This window comes from Helicoverpa armigera, chromosome 22, assembly GCF_030705265.1.
Source record: "Helicoverpa armigera isolate CAAS_96S chromosome 22, ASM3070526v1, whole genome shotgun sequence".
In the NCBI taxonomy this organism is placed as follows: Eukaryota; Metazoa; Arthropoda; class Insecta; order Lepidoptera; family Noctuidae; genus Helicoverpa; species Helicoverpa armigera.
Window position 1 is genome coordinate 6,009,253 of NC_087141.1, and position 24,292 is coordinate 6,033,544.

The 24,292-nt window shown below is 35.4% G+C and overlaps 1 protein-coding gene across 4 annotated transcripts in view; it reads left to right on the forward strand.

The window, feature by feature from the left end:
* The first annotated feature begins 3,084 nt into the window (after window positions 1–3,084).
* LOC110375603 (Fanconi anemia group J protein homolog) overlaps window positions 3,085–24,292 on the forward strand; it is a 68,971-nt gene continuing 47,763 nt past the window's right edge. For all 4 annotated transcript variants that reach the window (XR_010277582.1, XM_021333766.3, XM_064040389.1 and 1 more), the window contains exons 1-2: window positions 3,085–3,778; window positions 4,057–4,168. Coding sequence is in view for 3 of the 4 variants with exons in the window: in XM_021333766.3 (XP_021189441.3) it covers window positions 3,341–3,778; window positions 4,057–4,168 (550 nt within the window). In the remaining variant the exon portion in view is untranslated. The remainder of the gene's footprint in view (window positions 3,779–4,056; window positions 4,169–24,292) is intronic.

The following is a 24,292-nucleotide window of genomic DNA, read 5'->3' on the forward strand; positions in this document are numbered from 1 at the left end:
CTACATGAATAACTACGTAAAGAAAGACTTTCTCAGATTCGAAACCAGAAAAGAATAAGTACCCTTACTATACCTAGTTAAAAAGAAAACATTTTGTATAGAAACAAGTTATTATCTAACTAATCTAACAGAAGTGTCAGACAAAACTTTATATTGTTATTTTATCAGTTTTATTACACTTTTAATTCCCTACACAACACTTAACGACCAAATTAAGAAAGCCGAAATTATTGTCCGCCAAATGCCATAAAACGTATACAAATAGAGACAGTCGTATTACTTTAAGATATCAATCTTGAAGGCCCATTGGCCGTCGAATCCGCGCGAACCCCTCCTGATAATGTTTAGAAGTATAAATGAGTTCGATATAGAAAGTTTTGCCATCAAATTAAGTAGAAATAACACTGTTATACATACACATACATTAACCCTTATTTCTATGACCATAAGGTTTATTTTTCTGTGGGTTTCGTTCAGTGGTTGTATCGGATAGAGTGACATACGTTGATAAAGCGGCTCGGATAGGAAGCGCAATAAAGCTTGTCAATAATTGGGAGGGACGCGCCACTGTTTGGCCGACAATGTTCGACATGTGCTGTGTTGAGAATTTCAGTTTCCTTCTGTTATTTTTTGTTTATTTATGGCTGTTAATGATTGATTGTTATGTCCTTTGAAACAACATAAGATACTAAAACAGACACGTTTTGTCAATGCCAGGAAAATTTCTTAGGATACCTTAATAATGCCTTAGATTTTTTTTTTTTGGCAAGGTGATTAAAATCAATTTGTTCTACAGTGAACCCAGCCGCATTTTTTAACAAAATCTGACGATAACAAGAATTAGATTCGGTAACCCAGAAGCGTCCTAATATGAATGCACCCACAAAGCCAAGGGGAGCCAGGGTTGCGTCTTCACTCTGTAATTTATGACATATAGGTACCAATTTGTAGGAGTTGTATTAAAACGGACGTAAACTGTTGAATGGCCCGAAAAATAGGGTGCCATCCCTTGCATAGTTTAGTTTAACATTGTTTATGCGTTTATTATTTTATTGCGTTGCTGATTTACGTTTTGATCTGCGAGATAGCATTGACAACATGGAGAAGTTGACAAGTAGTTTTGTAACGTAAATAATCGACTAATTTTTATTAATCGATTTTAGTTGTTAGTCGACTGACTTATAAGGAATCAATAGTTTAAGATTGGCGATAGTTACATTTACTGACCGCATAGGGAAAATAGGCCAAGTTATATCATAAAAAGTAGTTTAGTTGTTACAACGATCACAATAATGTGAGTCATGCCAACGATCACTTCCATACTAACAATGCAATAAAAAAAGCAAACGATAATTCGTGACATATTTACTAATTGCATTGCCTAAACAGCAAAGTGTCGGGTTATAAACTAAATTATAACGCACCATAACCTCTGTGACAACTCATTCGTGTAATGGCGCCAAACTGTTGGCGGGAGTTCACCGATGGCAACAGCAACACTAAACAGCCAGACATTTTGACTAATACCGAGAGCGTTAATGGTGGGTGAACAATAAAATACATTTATGCATTTTTATTAACGTCTCGACAGCTCTCTGTAAGTAGTAAAACGAATAAAATGTAATTGAAAATAATATATTTTCGTAAATTGGAAACACAATACTATGCAGGACAGATAAAAGCAATAAAGTGATTACGTTTCTATGGTTTGAGCTCAACAAGCAACAAAAAGTATTCAAACCTACGCTAGGTCTAAAATATAGAGACCAATACCGAACCATAAAAAAAGAAAAAAAATACTTTGGCATTACTTTGGCATATAGGTACGTAAACTGTCATTTTTCAGTTTTTCCCCAAAAAATACAAAAGAAAATAAAAATCCTATTAAAACTATTACAAATTATTTTTTATATAAAATGTGCTGGTTAGGTTGGGCTGCTGCATTCTCTTTACTATCTTACATATTCATGATACCGCAACCACAGAAATTATGAATTGAACCTATATTGTGATTTGTGATTGAAGATTTGTGATTAATAAAGCAGATAGATGAAATTATACATTCTTCTCTATGGTCTGGAGAACGTCTTTTTTGTAAGTTATATTATCACAATTTACTGCTCACATCTTGCTGAGGTATATGAATTGGGAAAAAGAATGGGTACAAATACCAACACATACCATCATCATCTGCCTAGCCTTTTCCCATCTGTGTTGGGGCCGGTTTCCAGTCTACGGACGCAGCTGAGTACCAGTGTTTTATAACGAGCGTCTGCCTATCTTACCTCCTCTACCCAGTTACCAGGGCAACCCCATACTGCATTGTGCATACCAACCCAACCTACATACCTTAAATAGGTAACTTATATTTAAAATGTTTAGTTAACGTTGATAGCTTCTATCAGCAGATTTGAAGCACATAATCATAATACTTGGTTCATCAATAAATCTTAGCAATGGAGCCAATTCAGGAAGGCAATTCATTCTGTTTCAGACTTTCTTGGTGTCGTGATGATCAAAAAAATAAAGAGATGCTTGTATCGTTTATCCATGTTTGTCAGAATATAAAATAAATTGAGTTTGTAATGTTTAAATTTCGTTTTATTCTTTATGCGTAGGTTATTCTTGAATATAATTAACTGGCTTCCGCCCGCGAGGTGTGTTGATAAAAAGTAGCCTATTATGTGATAATCCAGGGTATTACCTATCTACATACCAAATGTAAACCAAATCGGTCTAGCGGTTTTTGCGTGAAAGAATAAGAAACATACATTCTTACAAACTTTCATATTCATGCTATTAGCAGGACAGTAGGATATAATTCGAGTAAAATAATAGTAATTAATCTCAACAGATTTAGCCAAACAAATTGTGCTGTCGCAAATATTAGCTAAAACCAGATCTGTGTGGTGCTCGAAAAAATATTAACAGAAAGCGAAATAGAAATCGTTAATGAAAGTAATACAAATATTTTTTATGGGATAATGTTACACCAATGTTTTTATGTTCTAAGCATAATTTGCGCTTGCTGCGGAAAATGAAACGCCATGCTAAATGACAGTGACAGATGCGAAAAGAATGACGTTTGGCCTCAGCTGTTTGTTTATGGGTTTGCATCTGTATTTTGGTTTACCAATAATACGTTTGGTGGCTAATTATACAGCAATAGAGCTGATAACTGAAATAAGCTAATTGGTTTATTGGCATGTTTAGTTTGTGTGTGTGCATTACTATCCAAATGGTCACTTAAAATCTTTATCTTATTGGTTATAAGAAAGCGAGCAAAACGCGGGAAATTATTCATAGTGTTAAGTGTATAATTAAGTGAATTTCAATCAAAATGGATACACAAATTGAGATATCTGACGACGACGACAGTTTCAGTGGGCCAGGATGCTCTAAAACTGCAGGAAATTTCTTCAAAGACGATGTAGTTGCAATAAGTAGTGATGAAGAGTTTAACAACATTTCCAATGATATACCTGCGTTATCTGACGATGAGGAGCTTCCAGAAGTCCATTTACAGAGAAAGGCAGCCATTAAGTCTTTGTTCGGTTCGAAAAATAACAAAAATGATTCGAAAAAGGTTGAGAGTAAGAAGGCTCCAATCAGAGCTTTGTTTCCTCAAAAGCAGAATGTGAATGTGCCTGTAGCTAAACCTGCGAAGATCAGGCAGCCCATAGAGGCTCCTAAACAAGTTTTTAAAAGGATGATTGAAGGTGTAAATGTTACTCTGCCTGTAAATCCATATGGGAGTCAGGTTGCATTAATGTCAAAGGTGATTATGAATTCTCTATAATAATTTTGTCCTTAAGAGTAACAAACTACAGTTTCATAAGTGTAGTTAGAACAAAGATAAATCTCAAGTACATAGGTAACCCCTAAAAACTATTACAAACATTCAATTTATGGTAACAAATTATCAAATATTCTCATTCATTATAACAACAGTAAACACATTAAGTATTTTCAACCTTTTTGTATACAAAAATCTATATATCTACTACTCAAACACTTATTTATTCCTACATTGTACATATTTATTTTCTGCTTTAGATCATCACCGCTATCAAGAAATCGGAGAACTGCATACTGGAGAGCCCGACGGGATCCGGGAAGACTCTTGCATTACTCTGCGGAGCTCTTGCGTGGCAGCAGCATGAACAAAGTAAGTCATTTCTGTCTATACTAGTTTTATAAGGACTAAAGATTTGTATATATTTGTGAACAACTTGAAAGCTACATTATCCCTAAGTAACATAATGTGACATTACCGCAATATACAGCTAGTGCCTATACGTATCTATTACTACTACAACTAATATTATAAAATTAAAGACTTTATTTTCTAGCTTTAATGCACAAATTTTGGGAAATACTGGTTAGATTGAAAAATTATTTCAGTGTTAGATAGCCCAATTATTGAGAGAGGCTGCTTTTTGTCCATATATATTAAGTAGTCGTCACGGAACCCAGGCATGGAAGCGCTGATAGAAGCTAGTAAAATAACAAATGAATTCATTTACTATAAGCCATGTCCTTATGTTACCTTGTAGACTGTCAACTAGTAATTTTTATTATTATGCTTTAAAAGTGATACATAGCAAGAAACAATTAATTTTCAACTCAACGATAACAAGGCTCTACTTTGTATGAAGTGTGAAATAATCAGAGGTGCTTTATTGAATATGCAATTACCTACTTACACACCTACAAGCTATTCTAAGCTCATCCAGATTTAAAATTACTTATTATTTTTAAACATTATTAAATAAAAGTCATGCTAATATAGCCATATCAATGCCTTCTTCCACACAAGCTCCTTCAGCATACTTATTTATTTAATTTTACAGAAAACTTACAGACTAAAAAGACAATTATATACAAGTAGTACTTATTGCTAATTACAAGCTTCCACATTTATGTAACACATACTAAACCAAAGACGTAAAAGCCCTTATTTCTTTAAGAACATTTTTGAAACACACACTCATAATTTCAAATCTTAAGACTCACAGCAAACATTTGCATTCTGATGTATGAAATTCTCGCTGCTTTCTGATATGTTCGGATAATAGGTAGATAAAACTAGCTTTGGAAAAACATTATATTCCACTACTAAAATATACCACAATTCCCAAATACCCATAACCTTACCAGTACGTACCAACAAAAAGCGACAATTGATCACAAGTATTTGCGTGCATCCGAGCCTTGTAGGCCTTAGCGTACAAATAAATCATGTCGCACGACAAAATCGTACGGTCTAACACGAAAATTGCGCTTCACCAATACCGAATGCATTTGTTGCATGCGATCGCGTTCCGAAGGATGGAGAATGGAGACCTACCTGATACTTTAAAGACGTTATATAATTTTTAGAATTAGGAATAAGGAGGAGTTTGTGTTTATGGTCGACGTTTTTGTGAAGCTCTTCGGTATCCCTACTACTTAATATTATAAATGCGAAAGTAACTCTGTCTGTCCGTCTGTCTGTTACACTTTCACGTCTACACCACTGAACTGATTTCAATGAAATTTAGTACAGAGATAGAGTTGACCTTGAGAAAGAACATAGGATAGTTTTTATCCCGGACTTTTAAAGAGTTCCCTTGGAAACGCGATATAACCGAACTCGACGCGGGCGAAGCCGCGGGCGGAAGCTAGTAATTATATATCTATGGTTTACTTTAGCAAATCCATTTGAATAAACCCAGTAACCGGATCGTAAATGCATAAAAAATCTAAATTATCAAAGATTTTCTTCTATAGTTTCCCAATTCAGCATACCTAACGTTCGGTCGGTCTAGTACGAGTGTTGCTCTTGTGGCTTAGTTATTTTTTTTATCGATTCTAATTTGGCGACTTATCGCTAATCAAAGATTTTTAGATAGATAGGTGCAATAGCAAAGTCTAATAAGATTTTTGCATATCTGTCAAATATTCATCCATAATAGGTATCACACATATTTTGATAAAATAAATCAAACCATTTGGATTGTTCTACTTACATACCAGAAACTAATCGGGGCAGACGTCTGCATTGTTAAATAATCTGTAGTACTTACATGTTTTCCCTATTCATCTAATTAGAGCAAAGGAGTCAATTCAGTACCAATAAAAAGACGGAGAGTAAAATTAAAAAAGAATAATATCGATATAGAAAAGCGTGTAAAAAGAATAATATCGATATAGATCGATCATCAATTACTAGCCCGATTCGCGTATCGCCGAAAGCATACACTTGACAACATCCCAAAACGATACCCCAAAACATCAGTCAACGGAAGTGAAAATGCCGAAAATATTTCCCGAACAAACCTACCCCCGCACCACAGGGGAGGCCATTGTAATGCAGTTCTACACAAACTTGTACACACTCGAACTTCGCCGTTACACCGAAATATTTCGTCACGGAAGTGGGCGAAATTTGAAATTCTAAGAGTTACATCATCGAAGCTCTTCCGTCGAAATACTCGATTCGACAATTTCGACATCGAATTTGAAGGGTCCCGAAGTTTAATTGCGTAATAAGTAATACCCAGCTTCGATTTATTCTGTCCTAGTACCAGTGGGGTGAGTTATTGTTTTCCAAAGTTTCTTTTTGCGCAATTCCTTGCGAAGTTTGTTTAAGAAATATTACTTTTTAAACGGGGTTAAATTAGGAAGTATTATGATTGGCAACAATATTTTACTTCCGCCTTTTTTTTGCGTAATCATACGATTCGGTTGTAACTTCAGAGTTTTTTGCAGTTGTTCTACTCAAACACCCAACTTTGAGCTTTATAGTAAAAAATATGAAACATTCTGTTTGTATGTCCACCTGTTTGCAAGCTTATGGCAAATAAATTACTCAAGGATCATAATAAATTAATAATGCAAATAAGATTTCAATACTAACAGTTTAAGTAAACTAATTGTATACCTTTACAATATTTAATTAATACCTGCTTACATTATTACAAAGGTGGTACAAAACGGTCACATTTTTTCCCGTAATTACGTTTTATTATTCCCTTGAAAACTGCGGTGAAACCATTATCTATTTCTGTAGACTATTTTATTTCTTATTCCATACAGGTATCAATTTATTGATGTTTCATACTTAATGGCTTATTAAGTGGGTCGGATAATTTCGCACCAGTCATGTCCAAGGGTTTTTTGTTCTCGTCAACAGAGATGTTATCTATGGAATGTGTTGCCATTATAATCGCCATTATATTCCATAAGCCATAAATGATCATTATATACCGATGGTGTAGAACTCCTTTGTCAAACGTCATTTTTTTGACGTAGCAACTTTATCGAGAAATTTTCATGGTGTTGGTATTTAATGTAACGAATAAAAGGTTATTTCGTAAAAGAGTGGCCATGATGAATGGCCTTTCCTTATATCTTTCTTTAAACACCAAAACATAACAGCGATCGCGGACTTAGGTATAGGTCTTAATCGTGATGATCTTGTCTCGTGAGTAAAAAGTTCATCATTCACAATGATATAGGTACTATACCTACATATTATTACATACAAATATTGAAAGATCGATAAGGAAAGTAAAATTGCATCCAAGTACAACATTATGCAAGCTCATCCATTGTTCGCTAGAGTGTAACGTATTGCTGAAACAACTTGCAAAAAAATCAAATTCTTTGTGATTAAACTTTGAAACAATTTGGTTGACATTTTAAAACGCCCCCGACGTTTGGTGAGAAACGTCGACCGCCAGCCATATGTTTTTGGCGGGCGACAGCCTCCACTAGCATTTTTGGTCACGAAAATTTCGCGCCCAATTTTCTTCGTGTCAGAGTTTTTGACGGCTCAATCGCGGCTGCCTCCGTTCGGGAACCGAACACGGAAGTCTGAGGAAAAGTTTTGACAGCTCCATGAATTCGGCAACCGGCTGCATTATGACAACACAATGACTTATGCCGTCATGACTTGTTTTTTCTGTCTTGTATTTTAATGGCTTCAAACAGTTTTGGTGGTGATCAATCACGGCAATGTTTGCGGTATCAACAAATTTGCAGTACATCCCTCCACCCCTATCGCATGGAGTCCGCGACACCTAAAAAGCTATCTTAATCCTGAACGCATCAATTACCCTCGCGTCCCGAGACCGCGCGACGTGACACGCCACCGCCCCTAGACATGTCTTTGAATTTCGTTTCTCCCTTCTCCGTGCTCTCCCTTTACTTTTCCCGCAGTTTTTTCGTTCCGCGTAGCTGGCAACCCTTTTGCTAAATTGAATTAGAATTCTGAATCTACGACGCGTTCGCTCCGAACCGTTGTCACACGAATGAACTAAATCCAACCGGTTCGTAAAGATATGAAAAATATGTTTCGTGTTATTACGACAGCGCTGGAACTGGTACAATTTTCTCTAGGACTTTATTGATAAATTGATTACAATGTCAGACGCTACAAATATTTACGCGAATATGAATACATTGTACACGATATTTTCCACTCTCAACGAAACCTTTTATGCCGGTGTTATCATAAACATACTCGTATATGACGTAATCAAAGCTTTATAGCAGCGAATATGTGATTACATCGAATAAACTCGAGTCGGAGCTATCCGCTGGATGCTCAATATGGCTGGTATATTTTTGCTTAATCTCGATCTTAATGTGTGCCTGGGACGTTGGTGAGCTCGCTCTATTCCGGCACACCTCTCCCGGTGCCGCCGCGTGCATAAATCGGCCTCCGCAGTTGCTTATTCTCAATCTTAACGTCAATTAGCCTAATTTGCATCGCCAGGGCCGCGCAGGACCGTTGGGAAAGCAGCCGGTGCGGCGAGGCCACGGCGCGGAATAAAAACGTTCAAGCTTAACATATTTCGTTCATAATATTGTAAGTTTATGGGTCGTGCGTAAGTTCGTGCTGCACTTATGTGGGAGTGGTGCGGCGCGCGCGTGGGCCAGCCCTGCTCGCCGTCGGGTTTATCAATCCAGCATCGGTTACCTCCCGCGTCGCGTTAATTCCCGGCAAGGGTTGCCGCCGATGTCGTCGCGTCGTAAACTTTATTTACGACGCCGCCGGCCGATTATTGCCACGACGTCGCTCTTCGCCGGTTCATTTGCATAGAAATTTATACGCGGTGGATGATTCCCTTCGTTCGTTTCCGTGTGTTCGACGGCTGGGGTGTCGCTGCCTTCAGGATTGGGATATTGATCGATAGCGATGCGTTTATTACGGTGAATACTAGCAACTACGAAGTGCCAATTACGCTGTTGAGTGCCTAGTAACCTAGATCGAAAGCTATGTTGTTGCAATCAAGAACTTTTGAAATGTTGCATTCATTGTTAACACAACTGAACAGACAGGAGTTAAGCAAATGAAAATGGATCAAACCTTTCAAAATTTAAAACCTGGTCAATATAAATATTCTAACTTTAAACTCTATCTAGATGCACAGCGTCACCTAATGATTTTCGCGATCACAAAGTTAAATTAGCCTGAACTTAGGACCCTATACTACAAAATACAATCTTAAAACAAAATTTCTCACGCTTACTCATAAATCTTTAACATTTGCACTTTAAACATTAGGTACCTACGTTCACCAAATAATGAACAGGCACCAAACCCACGAGAAGTCAGATGTATATCTGATCGTGTCTTAACCAAGGCTTTAAGTCCTCACTGATTGATTCATGGGGGGTTTTTATCGACTAATTTGCTATGTCCATTTGTAACGTAATGGCTGCTTAGACATGAAAACGACCACCCAAGACTGACTGGTGGATAGAGAAAAACACTTGAATCAATTGTAAACGAACACGTTGTTTGTTTGAAGATTTTGGTCTTAGTTAAAGAGTGTCTAGAGTATTCTCACTGAAGAAATTTTCCGGTCTACTCAAAAACGAAATGTTGATTAGTCCTCTAATTATTAAAGTCGGTCGAGACTTGTAATTTTTCCAAAAAATGTATTGAGCAATGTGTCCAGGTCAAGTCTATTTGGGTTTGGAAGATTTGAAAGAATGATATAAGATGTCTCAAAAGCTTTTCCAAAAAGGGAATTAACATAGATCAGAATGGTTTACCATAGATCGGTTTGACGGCGATATGATAAAGTTTTAAATACAGCGTTTAAGAGACAGAAACCCAAAGAAAAAATAGCACCTTTAAAACAAATGTAGGTAACAAGCAACAACACTCTAAAAATGCCATTGTCCTATTCAAAAAACGCCTAGTTCCGTCATAATGCTATGTAAACGTATGGGACTGAACATCCCATTACTGCAGAGCCGGTGTCGGACCTTATGCTAATGGTGGATGTCGAAACACAGCGTTTTTCCTACCCGAGGCATATCATGTCCTGACGATAAATACGGACTATTGGCTTCACGGGGAGTTATAGTGCGAGAAATTAAAAATTGGGATCAATGCTTTGGAATTTGGTTTGGATTCAGAGATTAATGAAAATGGACATTTGTTTTTGCCAGTTCTATCTTTCTTTCTCCTCGTGAAGAGAACGTGAAGTTTATTGACATCTCAGTCAAGTTTACTCATAACTACATATTTTCATCTACTTCTTGGCGAGTCGATGGCAAACAAACGTTGGGCATACAGATTCATATACCCAAGTATATTTCATATTTTGTCTTGAATATTTTCATGCAGTTTGCATTTTGCAATTTTTCTTCTCTAATCATTTCGTAAAACCTCTAAAAAACTCTCCATTGTCGCTATTAATATACAATATAATTAAGCTTAATCAGATGATGACTTTTCAACTAAGCTTACTGTTCTCAACCAATTTATTGGAACAGCGCTCTAAACTATACACTAAGACGCAGATGAAAACGTTGTTCACTGTATGCTGCTCCATATAATATTAACGACGTTTAAGTACCCACACATTAGACGCAAACTAGGTATAACTTGATGCCAAGTGATCCAGGATTCCAAATAAACCTGCCTCTTAGACGTACTTATGCTTTAGTTAGGCACTTCAAGTATAATAACGTTGATAGAGATATGTTTTGGAACTATGTATGTATATGCGCAGTCTGTATATATATTTATTTTATTGTAGTCTACTATTTTTGTGAACAAAGCTCACATGTCATTGTGTATCCAGAGCTCATGTGAATTCTGTACTTCTTTTATTTACAAATAGCCATTCAAGTTTATTGCGTGGCAAATGAATAGTCGCTAAAAATAGGATTCAAAATTAATCAAAACAAAACTGAAAGTTATTCAGACCTGCTATGGCTTCGCACCAGAACTATTAACAAATATTGGCGTATTTAAGTAAAGTATGCGATAAGCCTGACGTAACTTAATTTGTCACCAAGTCTGCCTCAGTAGCTATAACCTGGAGGTCTTCCAATAAAAGAACAATCATAAATAAATAAACATAAGTATACTTTCGTAAGCTGTGGATGCTGGGTGCCGAAGACCAAAAAAAGTGGCGAATCTTGGAGAAGGCCATTGGGCAGCAGTGGACCTCTTTCGGCTGAAACCATATAAAAGCTCCTTCAGTAAATAAAATAACCAAAGCGCGCACCTTCACCAATCGCCCGAGCTTTCCATACTTTTATCGCGCACGGAAGTCGCTCCGTGCCGTGACAATAAAAGGGGTAGGCAAATTTTGAATATTTAAACATGCATTTACTTTGTGAACCGTAGAATAAAAATAAAAATCCATCCGATTATGTTCCGATGGTAACGTTCGATAGTATTTTACGTGGCTTCCGTTATAAATTTTCTTGGGCTCCCTCGCTTCTCTATGGAATTTATCGATAGCTGTAAAACTTATCATTGTGGTCCGATGTTTATCTATGTATAGTGTGCTTGGAAATATGTCTTCAGGATGCGTCTTTGAGATAGTTCTTGTAATCCTTTAAAATCTAGGTTTAAAGATAATATTTATTTTCAAGATGCTTTCTTCAAGAGGAATCTTCGACATCAATGGAATATTTGAATGAAAATACATCTCATGTACCTAAACCAAATCCGGACATACTTTAAATATTTATTTTTGACACTGATTCTTAAGTTTCCTCAGATATTTTTTTTTGTGTTCCACATCAGACTTAAAAGAAGATGTGGTCGTATCGTGGAAGATGAAGACTATGAACAAAAATGTTAACTAGAATTAAAAGACCCAAAAAATCACGCAACAAAAACAGACCACATCAAGCAATATTTCAAGTCAATTTTAAACGTATCAAATCAAATAAAGTCCATAATAATCGTTTTGTCAAGATGATCGCGTGTTTCACTAATAATTCCAAAACCGATTCTATAATTTGAAAAGCAAACGTTCAATGTGTTTTTAAATTCAACATTTTGGGTATCATAAACCGACAGTGTCGCGTGATTGGGGGTAGAACGATTTTTTACAGTTTAATACTGTTTATTTTATTGTTTAGAGACACTAATCTTAATTTAGTTTTATGTTTTGGGTTTGACGTTCAATGTGTTTTGTTAAAACTTTTTATAGGTGAAAGAGTTTGCTAGTGTCAGTAGCTATACTCTTTCGTTTTGTTACTGATAGATCAATCTGTTTTGCCATATTAGAAGTAATATTTGAAGACTTTGGTTTTAGAAATGGGCGATGGGAATTTTATAACTTTTTAAGCATCCGAACAAATGCATGTCTGTTTTATTTAGTCCCACTTACCCATAATCATCTAAGGCAGTTCCCATTATTAAATTTTTCTTTTTTGAGTTACTTACAAGAGATACAAATTCTGAATATTGGAAAATGGTCATTAAAGAATCTAGACACACGGCAGTGTGTCCGCCAAGTTCGAGCAAAAAAGGCGACACACCGGCCGTGGGTTATATTACACGAACCGTTTCGGGCCAAATTCGACCCCCCTGTAACTCAAAATCTATTTTAATTACGCATATCAAATTTCTAGTATCTGTTGAGACCCCCTCACTTATCTAAAATACAAAATTTCATTAATATACCTATTGTAGGTCTTGAGATATTGACGTCAGAAAATCGCTATTTTTACTATACACTGATTCACTGATTCACTTATTCACTGACTCACTCATCAAAAACCTAGACCACTTCCAATGGTCGTATTGACTTGAAATTTGGCATGGAGGTAGGTCTTTATGTCAAGGTAAAGGGAAAAATCTGAAAATGGCCAAGTGTGAGTCGGTTTCAAAATAATGAAGGTGTTTTATACCCGGTGTAAATTTATACCCCTAAGGAACTAAAACGAACTAAATTTATCTATATTTATATAATATATCTTCGAATAATACAAAGGTTTGTATTTAGTCAAAGTAAAGTAAAAATCTGAAAACGGCCAAGTGTGAATCACTTTCGAAAATAACGAATGTGTAACTTTGGTCCACGAACATAATATATGATAACATGTCATGTCAATCAGTTGGTAAATCTAGTCCATTTAGTTAATGTAGTTCATTTCTTTGTAAGAAACATAGTGCATATTAAAAAATCTAAAAAATAGTATAAATGAGACATTTCTTTAACTAACTTCATCATAAGAAAAAAATAAAATAAACAACCTTACAAAAATAAATGAAATCCCACCCAAAACAAAAATGTGAAAGACTGCCAAGTTCGATAATATGGGAATGCTTCGCCTATAAAAGAAGTGAGATCTGAATAAGTACCAAGTTCCATACACATACCTCAGTTAAAAATAGTTACTTTTTAATGATGATTACTTGGCAAGTTTTAATAGAAAATTAAATACTTGATTCATTGCGTTTAGTAGGTTTATAACAAGGTGTATGAAAACTTGCCAAGTAACATCATTAAAAAGTAACTATTTTTAACTGAGGTATGTGTATGGAACTTGGTACTTATTCAGATCTCACTTCTTTTATAGGCGAAGCATTCCCATATTATCGAACTTGGCAGTCTTTCACATTTTTGTTTTGGGTGGGATTAAACTTATCTCAAACATCGTACGCACTTTTCTTCATAGTTGTTTAAACAAATACCCTATAATCCTCAAATCTTACAACCCATATCTTACTTCATTCATATAACAACGTCTATTCTCACAAGAAATTGCCGTTCTATTTATATTCAGCGTAAATACAGCACAATTGAAACGCGTATAAATCTGCGTGTTTGATGCCAATGAGGACATTAGGCTGGGTATGAAAGAGGACTAGCTTTAGCTTCTTGTGAACGTATAAACATAACACTACGCCACATTATGGAACCCTCATAATGTGGCGTAGTGTTATGTTTATATGTATAATGCTAAGTGATTATTTATTAGGTCTAAAGCTGTGTACGGACCGACGTTACGAGTATCAATTAACACGGCGAGCATTAATGTATACGTAGATATCTAAAGTCCGAAAAAGAATACAGGCTAGTTTTTATCCGGGTGCGACAGTAGTTCCATTGGGACGTGGGTCACATCGCTGTTAACGGCTAGTGGACATATAACCTTGATATCGTTCTGCTCAATACAACCTTATATTCTTCAAGTCAATAGATAGGTAGCTAAGCAAGCATGTTCCACCTTAGACCACATCATCACTTACCATAATTGTGGTTTCAAATCAGCCGGGTAGGTAGTGGTCAATAGCATGATGAAATGATGATAAAACATTTACTTAGATCAAATTAGATCCCAATACAAACTTCTTTGTATTTGATACCAGTGGCATCTAATACAGTAGTTAGTCTTCGAAACAGGTGTCCTTAAACAATTTTGTATCGATTACTTAACGATACAACTACTTGAATTCAATTGGATAATCGCCGTAGCTACTCCGTGCTTGCTAAAGAAACATAGAAAACACTTGCTTAGTTTTTCTTCAACAAGAATTATGAATTTAAGTCCTGGACCTGGACCTTTAAAGACTTTAATCCCCAATTCCGCCTTAAGCAAGCTTGATGATTAACGCTCATTCCTTCTCTGTATGAGAAGAGGCTAGTGCAGTGCATTAGGACACTAAAATATGATGAGTTGTGAAAACGTTACATTGGTGATATTGTTGGCATGATCAAAATTGGGTCCGCGTTTTACAATTCTTCCTGTAATAATGCTTAGTGTTAAAGTAGTTTAATAGAAGCTATATTAGTGCATATTGCGTCGGCAAAGCCTTAAAGAAATTTTTAACGTTACTAAACCCTGCTCCTTGACATTATAAAAACTAGCACGTTATATAATTTCGTTATTTTTTTAATGTATTTTTTGTTCGACAGTAAAAGATAGCTTCACATCACATCCCCATATCTTTTTGTTTTATAAAAATTGTGCCTCATTAGTTTACGACCCCTCACGTCTTTCGTTTACAAGTCATTAAAATTACGTTACGTTCATACGCCATGGTTTCGTGAGCTGCGGCGCTTACGTCGCTAATCGCTCATTTCAGCGTGCCTATTTATTATTTTTTTAGGGGCCTTTTTGTTTTTTTTCTGTTTAATTTTTTATGTTCGCTTTTGGAATGGATAGAATTGAAAATGTCTCATGTATGGAATTTACATAAACGTTTTCGCTTACAAAGTGTTCTTCTATAGTGGGTCCATCAACAGGAAGTTTTCTGGTTGGCAGCAAATTCGTTGAACTTTGCTTTCCTTCCAATTACAATAATAATTCATTACTTAGTTAGATTTTCTGCAACAGCTACATCCTTAGCTAACATTAATATGCACATTTCATTATTGATATTCTTTTTCATTTTTTTCTATCATTTATTCTTGTTTGTGTTTTATGTGTACAAACTGTTAAATAAATTGATTGGTCCATTCGTTAGTATCCATTTTGTACTCTCGTAATCTGTCTAGTTTTGTACTTATCATAACGCAAAATCTGTAGCGATATTACCTACTTATAAGGTTACGGCTACTTCACAAATAATATCGTGATTAAGTCCTTACTGTGTATAAATATGTGCACAAGTCGAGAAAGTTTAAAAACCTTTATCATATAACTGTGAATCAGAATGATAGTTACAATTATTCACATCGAACATTCCTCACGGAACCCGAGTATCGTTAAAAGGACACCCGTTGTCATTTTTTGAAGGTTTTTTCTTTGTTTAGCATTCGGAATGGTAATTTTACAGTTTTGAGCACGTCAATCTATTAATGTGATGGGAGGTTTGCATTATTTGTTTCGTGACTACAGCTTAAACGTTTTGGTACGGGATTTAAGCCGTGTGTACACGAGGTGATGAATTACAAGTTGGTCTTTTCTGATTGGCAAGAGCTTTGACTGCCTTTTTGATGAAGATTAGTGCTTAGAAATTTATGTATGCTCAAGAACTGAATTTCGTCGTAAACTTACAAAACACCAAATAAGCGGCACACCATCAAACCTAGCCTTTTCCTACCTATTTTGGCATGTTGCAGTCTAAATTGTTGTAGCTGAGTATTTGTGTTTTACTAATCCATTTACACACATTTCCTTAGGCTACAAAACATTCCTTGGCGCACTGGATTGACTGACTTTCTGGCTTCTATACTTAAAGAACTTTCAAAATTTTACATATCACAATTTCGTGCCTTTCGAAGCTATGAGGAAAATTTTTTGACGTTACAAGACGAAAATAAGATACTTTCAAATGATTGCCCGATTGTCAAGTCAAATATTGCCTAAATCACCAATAGTGAGAACACGCCTTTACAAGTAAGCCCTTTTTTTAACTCCCTCAGTTAGTTAATGTAAATTCAGCTTGTTCTGCGGTATCATTACTGATAGGTGATTTATTTCGGGGGTGACTTTTATAGTTTTTAGCGTTTGATAACATCGCGACTCAACGTTGTTCGATATTCTTAAAATAGTTAAGTATAGATAGTTCAACTCAGATTTGCGCGCGGCCCTATGTGTGCGTCGGCTTGTAAATATACAACTTTCATTCGTGTGACAGTGAGGTCGTCCGAGCATGACGTGTTCTTATCGCTTTTTGTTATGGGTACAGTCGCTTACGAAAATACTAGTTATTCACGGAGAAATTATTAAGGAGAAACAACATTCAAAGCTTTTTATTATTAAATATAGTTTTTCATTATTTTCTTCTTTTCAAATTTACATTGACAGTATCTATGAAATAAATGAGGTGAAATATCTAAGATGATTTAAATACTCCTTACATATTTTCTAGCTCGGGGTACGCAGACAATAAATATAATAATGTAAACAAAATGTGTGGGGAATTAAAAAAAATATATTGCTTCGCATAATGTCGACCAAAATAAGACGGAAATAATGAAACTCATAAATGAACGTATAAGTGATGAAGGGATGTTGGGTAATACTTGTCGACATGTAAGAAAAAAGAAGAATGCTATAGACATTTTGACATGGAGTCAGAATTTATAATTCACCTTGGAGAGTAGCGAATCCGAAAATTCATCATTTTATTTTTTAAGTAGCGATTTAGAATCCTTATAAATAAATAAACATTAAATTACGTAATGACTATTTTTCTTTAAACACCCGTATGCAACCCCTAGATAACTGTATTTGTACCCGACTGTACCTCTTGTCACGCACACAAAGTCACTGTATATGTACAAGGGTTACCCACACATAAGGCCGCGCGCACGACTGAGTTGAACTTACTATATTTATTTGGTGGTTGTGATTTGATGAGTTTTACAAGGTTTTAAAACACGGTGCTTTAATAATACCTAAAGGTGAAGTTAAGAGTAGTTTAATAGGCTGCTTTTGAACTACGTATGATTTTCGATTCCTCTGAATAGTATAATATCCCATTGAGTCAAAACGTTTATACACTCACAGTTTTATGAAAATAAGAATTTTAGTAAAACAATAAAATCGTCATATGAATCTTGTTAATTAAAGTAAACTTTAATCATGCCGTAAAGTGAACCAGCTAGCGCCATCTCGCGTGTAGTAGCGATACTAAACGTTAAGTTAAGGTGCCGACGGAAAGTTAAAGCCAAAAATGTTATGTTGAAATAAGCTTTTAATTTAATGAAATGCTTAGTGATTTTTAATTACAAATTAAGAAGTTAGCACAAGCATGCAATTTGTAACAGAAAAATAAAAAAGCAGCTTTTGCAGTTTCAATAACAATTGTACCCGACCGTGAATTCATAACTATGTAATTTTTACGTCAATAAAGTATGCACAAGAATGATCTATTTCAACTATTTTGACCAATATCAAACCTCGATATTTTATAAGACTAGCTTCTGCCAGCGGTTTCACCCGCGTCCCGTGGGAACTTCTCCACGAGCCGGATAAAAAGCAGCTTATGGCTTTCCTCAATAAATGGGCTATCTAACACTTGAATATATTTTCAAATCGTAGCGACAGTTCCCATTGCAGTAAGCAAACAAATATACAAACTATCCGATTATATATTATTAGTAGATATGAAACAAGTATGAACGGTGGTTATTGCATCAACTCATATTAGGTGATCAACTAGCTTCCCCCAGCGCTTTCACTTGCATCCCGCAGGAACAACTTCGCGTAAAGAACCCGATGGCCTTTCTCGATAAATCGGCCCTGAAATTTTTTTTTTTATCAGACCACATTTACATTGTATTCGATTCTGACGAAATAATCAGTTCACAGCAAATTACTGCCTCTCTGAACATTGAATTTTTCTTGTGGTTGAGTGATGTGCCTACTACGATTCAGAGTGCCTAGTGTGAGTTTTACAAGTTAGCATAGAAAAAGTTAGCATGAACTGTTTATTTAATAACGCTGCCATCGGCTGTTGGTCGTATTAGTTATAAACGCGCTCACTCACAAAATAGTAAACGCTATTATCCGGCAAAATCTATGAAGGTGTAATATTCAAATCATGCGATGTAGCATACGTCTATTTATTTCAGCCGAATTATAATTACGGATCGAGAGAGTTAACTATCAACACCCGGAATCAGCACCCAGAACTGGTAAAGTATTTGACGTTGAATGTACCTCCGGTTAGAAATCATTAATGCCGTTATTGAATTTAAGTTTTGTATGACCGACATTTTTATAAAGAAAAATAGGAGCCTAATTAGCACTAACCCAAAAAATCCTGAATAAGGAAAGTTCAGGGTTTGTTCTCAAAGGCAAAGACGAGAAAAGCGTTTATTTCTGTGAGACCATTTTTTCTACTAGTGCTTGTTATAGAAGTAAGTGATTTTACTTAGAGTTAGTGGTCCATTACAAAGCGTAGAAGTAAGATCCAACTAGGGAGGAGAAAAAGCTGGACTGGCACATTTCAATGGTGATTTAATACTTATGTAGGCAGCTTTGAAGTCGATAATATTGTAAGCAGACGTCAAAATATAAAAAAGTTTAAAATCTTCTTACCTGAAACTTACTGAGATTTCTGGTTATATAGAGTTGGAAACCTACGTTTATTTTTATTCCCCGCGCTCATTAAATATATTTTCACCATAATGGCTTGCATAAATCCTCATAATCCTATTCATTGTTGCCTTTGAATTAACTTGAAATGAAAATTTTAATTATTGCATTAAAAAGTTTTACAAAACTCCAATATTAGTTGTAAGGTGGTAAAGAGTTGTTATTTAACCACTTACTGTCCACGACGTAGACACATTGTTAAACAGAATCACATAATAATAAGCTTAGAACAGGGAAATTATTAAGATAAATAACTTACAGAATATTTCATTACAATTTATTAAACAACTACACCGCGTAACTAAAATGTGTAAACAAGAGCAGAAAAATATGTACTATCTCGTAAAATTGGTTTCACTGCCATCTACCGCCACAAACTGGAACTTACTCAAGTGTTCCCTACCTGACGTTAACAACGCCATCTATACATCAACTCAGGAACTACGTCGACCTACCCTTAGCTACCCCCTGTACTCCTTCAAGTTGAAGTGTCTGAGGGGAGATCGGCAAAAATGGTGGCTTTAGCACAAATAACTGGTTGATGTACTCGGTTGTTATATTTTTGTAGGTTTGGATATCGATTTGTAGTTTTCTGAAAGTATCTCAGGTTTTGAAGATTGATTTTCGTATTCACTGGTTTGAGCTTTTATAGAGCCTATTAGCGTGTTTTTTTTTACCTATTTATGATCTATTTTTGTAACACCTTATACAGTTTATATAGATCTAAGAATCATAGATTCGTATGTATTCATTTCCGCTTTGAACCTCAGATTTAAACCTTGACAAATGTTTAATAAGTATTCGTTTTGTTAGTACATCCTATTGTAAAGCATTTAGTTTAATCTATTTTTTGTCATCATATAACAAAAAACAATTCAAATTACTACATCTATTTCGGCTTAACACTGGTTTCAATAATAACGCGCACCCCTTCAGAGAAAAAAAATCCTTTGTTGGCACACAATTGGCAATTTGGCATATCAATGGCGCCATCCTATGTATTAATTACAAAGCGGCCCGACAACCCTGCTTAGCGTTGCTTTCAAGTACGCTCACCCCTGGCAAAGGAATAACCCTGCTATTCAAAAATCAACCTTACATCCCACTACCAAGTTCTAAATTCCAATATCAGCTATAAACGGATTTACATATGAAAGGCAGTCACTGCCAGTTCAAATTTAGATTCTACGTTCTAGTGATTAGAGTTAATTTTTGGCTGACAAAGTTAAATCGCTAGGGGTGTGAATTAAGATATTATAAAAGGGACAAAATGGGGGAATGTGACACGAAAAGCGCTTAGTGTCAACTTCATATGTCTTTGAAGTTTCATGTAAAATAAAGTGGGTAGCGTGTAGGCTATTTATTTAGTACAGAGTTTGGGGCGTTGTTGTGACGTTACGTGTACAATGAATGCCGCTAAGATTGTATAAATAAACCCCTTTGTAGTGGATGGACGGATATACATAGAGTTATAATGGTACCCTGGATTGTATGTGAAAAGCTTTCTATGTTTAGACCTTTAACACATGTCTTAAATAGTCGATTGCTGTCAACTTAACCTACTCAACTCATACAAAGGTCAGCTAGAAGCTCGAAACAAAATTTGCTTGTTAAAAAATAAACCGGAAATATGCACGCTTATAAAGTTGCAACGACTTTCGAGCATAAAGGTCTCAAAAACTCTCAATTCAGAACTCTAATAAAAAAATCTTGGTAATCTATTATTTCTAACGTTGTAGAAATATTCCAGCACCTAAATAACGTAAAAAATGACTTCAGAAATGTTCGGTACTAGTGTTTGTTAAAGAGCTTTTGCACATATCCACTCCGTGCGTACTCTGTTCTTAGAATATTTCCCTACAGCTAAAAGTTTTTCATGAACTAGCCATCCTTTATAGTCTAATCTGGGTCTACCTAATTTTGTATGTATACTATCGTTTTGTTCCGTTTCATCAGAGGTCCTTCCTAAACTTTTCAGTTTAGTGTTCAGTTATTCACACGCAGATATCGATTCTAAATTCTGACTATTCAATCCTAGTGTCAAAGGGCTTATACACCTACACCGCGTTCTGTCTGTCCGTCTGTCCGCACTCTGTTCTAATCCCCGCTGCGAAGCTGCAATCTGCCGTCACTTTGATTAAATCGATAGGATTTTTATACGGACGATATGTTTGTTTTATTTGGATGTAAAGTTGTCGAAGAATTTTTGGAGCAGATTTCTGACGCTCTTATTCATAGATTGTGCAGGTTTTAAACATTGTTATAGACAAATAGTGAAGCGAATAACCTGATCAATGTGTTTTAAGCCGCTTGACCACATAATACACAATTACTATGTGAATATATAGAAGAATCTAACAAAAACTATGTTAAAGCAACGCATTCCAAAAAAACCTACAAAATGGGTGTTAACTTACTTAGGTTTTATCTTTTTTTGTGATTTGGTACCCCTTAAAAGCTAGGTTCCGAATATACATGATATTCCCAGATAACATGGAATAAAATTATCAGACCTTTAGGAAAGTACGAAACTACATAAATCAACTGTGGTAATTTGAATATCTTTGGACTTCAAGTGTCTGTTCATTTAAGTTTTACCGTTCGGTCCAAATTCCAAATCATAGAAATCGAATTCCAATAGTCCAAACAAACCCTAAAATTGGCACTCTGGCCCAAAAAGATTATTACCAAATCGACTTCCTAGAACAAAACCCAAGAAAAGAAAGAAACTCTTCAGCCACAAAAAATCCCAAAAGTGCTAAGTACGGTACGCATGTAAAACCTTACGAACCTTTTGAAAATACTCCAAGTGGTAGTGAAGTGTTCAGTGTGGCACAGGAAATTGATTCACCCTCTTCACGTCACTCTCAGGGGGAGTCTATGGGAGGGGAGCCTATGTGTCCTCCTTATGTACTGGGAAATGATGGTGGGTAGTTTTTTTTTCATGTAATTTGGTGGTTTTTGGAGTGAAGTAGTGTCTGGTTAAGATTGAGTTACAGCTAGAATAATTGTTTTATTTACATTCACTATGTGAAATAAAGATAGGTCCTTCAGATCCGTTTTAAAATATGTTTTTGAAGTGGTAAAGTGAATTGTAGAAACGAATTCGCCGTTCAAATTAAATGTTCAAGGAAGCAGAGGTAAAATTAACTGTTCACAACAGCAGAGCTGACTCTTTACACCTAAAAGACCTAAAATTGAAATTAAAATCTTTATGCAAAACTTTTCTTTAACCCTTAAAAAATATCAATCTCATGGAGACAACAGACATATTCTGAAGTCAACAGAATATTATAACCTAAGCGCTAACATAATCTACATAACCTTGATTTCCAAGCAACAACTCAAATTCAAACACTAACCTGAAAATGTAAAAGCAGCTGGTAAAACCCACAACCCGAAGCAAGAACTGAAATAACGAAACGAGAATCACAAAGACCCTTAACAGAACCAACAAGATCACACAATACGTACATCTCACATTAGAAGGATTGTCGTACAAATAGTGAATTGTCACAAAGCTACCAACAATGGATGTTCGACTTGTAGTTTTTTTTTCAGACGTAATAAAGTTTAATCCGAAAATCCCCGCAGGCAAGTGGATGTTGTAGGCCAATTATTTGTGGGTAAGACGCTCCTTCGACGGCGATGTTAGAGAACTGTGGAGACGGTCTTGTAGTTAAAAGTTTTTAGTAGTAACTTTAGTTTAATTTTAGTTATGATGTTAAATACAAGAGCAAATAGTTATTGTCATATATGGATGAGAATATATTGTTATCAATAGTACAAATACACTTGCGGTATTCTAAATTCTTCAGTTTATCGTTTATCAAACTGTAACATTAAGAATAGTGTGCTTAGGACTGTCATAAACAAGCCAACCTTCCATTAATGATTAATTGTATCATAAGTTAAAAATAGAGACAGTACATGGACATCGATTTGAGTGCTTCAAAGCAAGACAGTAGTTTTTATTTGTTGATTACGACAAGTAGTTTATATGTATTGTCAGAGGCCTTAATCAGTTTATTTACTCGGACTAATTTTCTCAAACATATTTTCAAAAGTCTAATAATTCTACTCCATCAATTTCTGTTGTCCTAGTTGCAAAACAACAAGCATGTCTTCTTGCTTTCTCAACAATTCCTCTGTTCAATAGCTCATTCATTGTTATCGCGACTGCACGATTAAACGCGGTGCGACAAAAAAATCGCAAATGATATCCGCACAAGTTCTAGTGTTACTTCAGATAAATCTTATTGTGGCAATCATAGTTGCGTTGCCAGACAAATCTTGTTCTACAGTCTCTTTCACTTCTATTTCTATGGTTTAGAGTTCATTTTTGCTTGCTGTGATGGCATTAAATTATTGTATAGCATTTGTGATTGTATTTGTAGATAGTATTTTGACATTTTCATCCCATTTTACTGCATTGTCACCGCTGCCGGCTAATCGTCTGGAACGATGCGACAATGCGTTTTTATTTTCAATTCAATGTTTTTGTTGTGTAATGCGTTTAGAACGTATCAGTTCCAAAAACGAGGTGTTTTTTTTTATTACTTTTTTGCTTGTCTGTGAATTGCTTTTGAGGTTTTAGAGTTTTTTATTTTAGTTTATTGTGTTTCAGAACAAACGAAATAGTTTTTAATATGTGTACTTCGTGCTCATTAACAATATGCATCTTATCTGCAATGTATCATTATCAATATGTATGTATCTCTGTTCAATATACCACTAGATACGTATAAAATACATAAGCTTTAACATGTTGCAACGATAATTCCATTCAGTCCCATACACCCTTGTTATGATTTTCTATAATGATACAGTATAACTCATCGAATCAAATACTAAATCTCAACCCAGCTGCAATTTGTTGGCTCACAACAGTAAATACATAACGTTTGTACAACAAATAATTACAGCAATAACTCAATGAAAAGGCGCCTAAGCCAACAATGGTCTGCTTCGAAAATATCCTTAT